Below are 1,844 nucleotides of genomic sequence, written 5' to 3' on the forward strand. Positions count from 1 at the left end.
TTGGGTTTGGGGGGGGACACACTAAGACCGGCTAGCAACATTGTTAGTCGAGGCAAGTCCTCCTTAGTACCACTAAAGTTACTCCCTCAAGCGAACAAATATGGATTGCACTAATCTTTTATCCAATCTAGTCCAGTGAGAGCTAAAGAAGGCAAACAAACACCCCCTTAAAGCTTTGGTTCATTAATTAAAAATTTGTGAGTATTGATTTTTGAATTTGTCACAAGGCAATGCAACGCAATGGTTCATTTGGTTAATTCTGTTAAAAATTTCAACCTTATTCCCGTTTAAACTCTATATTTTGAACGTAATTTTAATAGAATTACCCGAAAGAACATTTACTCATGAATTTTTAATTCAGAGATCAACAATTTTATTGGGTCCACAAATTTTTACAAGGTAACTAGTAAATAATGGTAGAATATACTAGAAAGTGGTAGATTGTTTTAGTAGGTTAGGTTTTTCAGTAACATGCTTCTCCCAACCACTAATTAATCAAGTCAAAGGTGGTCGGGTGGTGTGCGTTACTCGACTGCTGCCGCCGTCATCTGTTTCAAATATCACATTAACGTTTCCCTATCTTCTTCTGCGTAAATTGGTTTAGTATTACACAATAAGAGAGAAAGAACCGGTATATGAGATCATTCTAATTCCTCGTTTTCGTTTACCAGATCAATTGCATCCAAGAATGGATAATATAGAATTACAATCTCTATAATATATTGAGAAAATTTCTTTTAATCATGTATTGTAACAATGAATTGAATGGTTGCATCAAATTTCCTACAAGAACACAAAACATGTTGAGTTCGTATTCTCCTTGACCAAAAGCCTAAACCCTCTAATATTTATGCACAAAATATTGTGACTTGGGTCTTCAATAATCTTTCTGATACACACCATACCAAACCGGAACTCCGGTCACAACGCCGCTGCCAAAACTTTTGTTCCCAGTCGCCGGAAACCCCATCGTCGAGTGAGACCACGTCGTTGAACTTGCACAAGCGTACATCTTCTGAGCCTCCATACTCACAGAAATATTAATAATCCCATTCCTCTCCCCCTTGTGATCTCTCAGCCTGTAACTCAAAAAATGCAGGTAACCCTCCGGCACGTACCCGCCAACAAAATCCGACGCCGGAATCGTGGCCGTCCCGATCGTCCTGACGCTGGACGAAGTCTTGCATTGGACCTCCACCGTGATGGACTTCGAGTGCGTTGGCAAGTCGAGCACGAGCGTCTCATTCCACCGTGGGTAGGCGCCGCCTTCAGTGTCCATGTCCGTGGTGCGAAACTGGCTGTTGGTGTCGGTCCGGACGGTCACGGAGGCGTTTTTCTTGATGGGTTTTCGATCTAATTGCAGGTTCTCGGCGGAGATCACCTTGATTTCGAGCGTCCGGGAATTGGCTGCCATGTTGGATGAAGAGTGCGCGTGTTTGATGAACTGCTTGGGTTAGGGAGGAAAGAGGTGCGGGTAGGAGGTTATATAGGAGTGTTGAGGGAAGGGTGTGAGAAAGGAGAGAGAAACACCCACCTGGTTTCCGTGGAATCCAAATTGGACGATGAAATACACTACGCGCCGAATTTGGAATGGATGGGAAAGTGCGTGGGAGAAATGTAATTTACTTTCCTAGTCACGGGTTTCCAAGTTGACTCTTGGGCCTTTAATTGGGTTTCACTTTTCTTTGAGAAACTTCCGTGTAATAGGATTCATAGCGGAGAGAAACTTTCAAGCAATTAGTTCTTACAATTTAAGGAAATAGACAAACATGAGCAATTTTCTAATCTTTGGACTAAGATAAGACAAATCGGTCACGCATAAGTCATGCAACCATGCATAATTA

The 1,844-nt window shown here is 42.0% G+C and overlaps 1 protein-coding gene across 1 annotated transcript; it reads right to left on the reverse strand.

The window, feature by feature from the left end:
• Nucleotides 1-696: 696 nt before the first annotated feature.
• LOC103932713 (BON1-associated protein 2-like) lies at nucleotides 697-1,465 on the reverse strand. Its single transcript, XM_009342348.3, has one exon. It carries the CDS (start codon nucleotides 1,412-1,414, stop codon nucleotides 878-880), a length of 537 nt encoding a protein of 178 aa, XP_009340623.2. The 5' UTR covers nucleotides 1,415-1,465; the 3' UTR covers nucleotides 697-877.
• Between the last annotated feature and the right edge of the window lie 379 nt (nucleotides 1,466-1,844).

This window comes from the organism of the source record quoted next, unplaced genomic scaffold, assembly GCF_019419815.1.
Source record: "Pyrus x bretschneideri cultivar Hongxiangsu unplaced genomic scaffold, Pyrus_bretschneideri_v1 Contig87, whole genome shotgun sequence".
Classification (NCBI taxonomy): domain Eukaryota; kingdom Viridiplantae; phylum Streptophyta; class Magnoliopsida; order Rosales; family Rosaceae; genus Pyrus; species Pyrus x bretschneideri.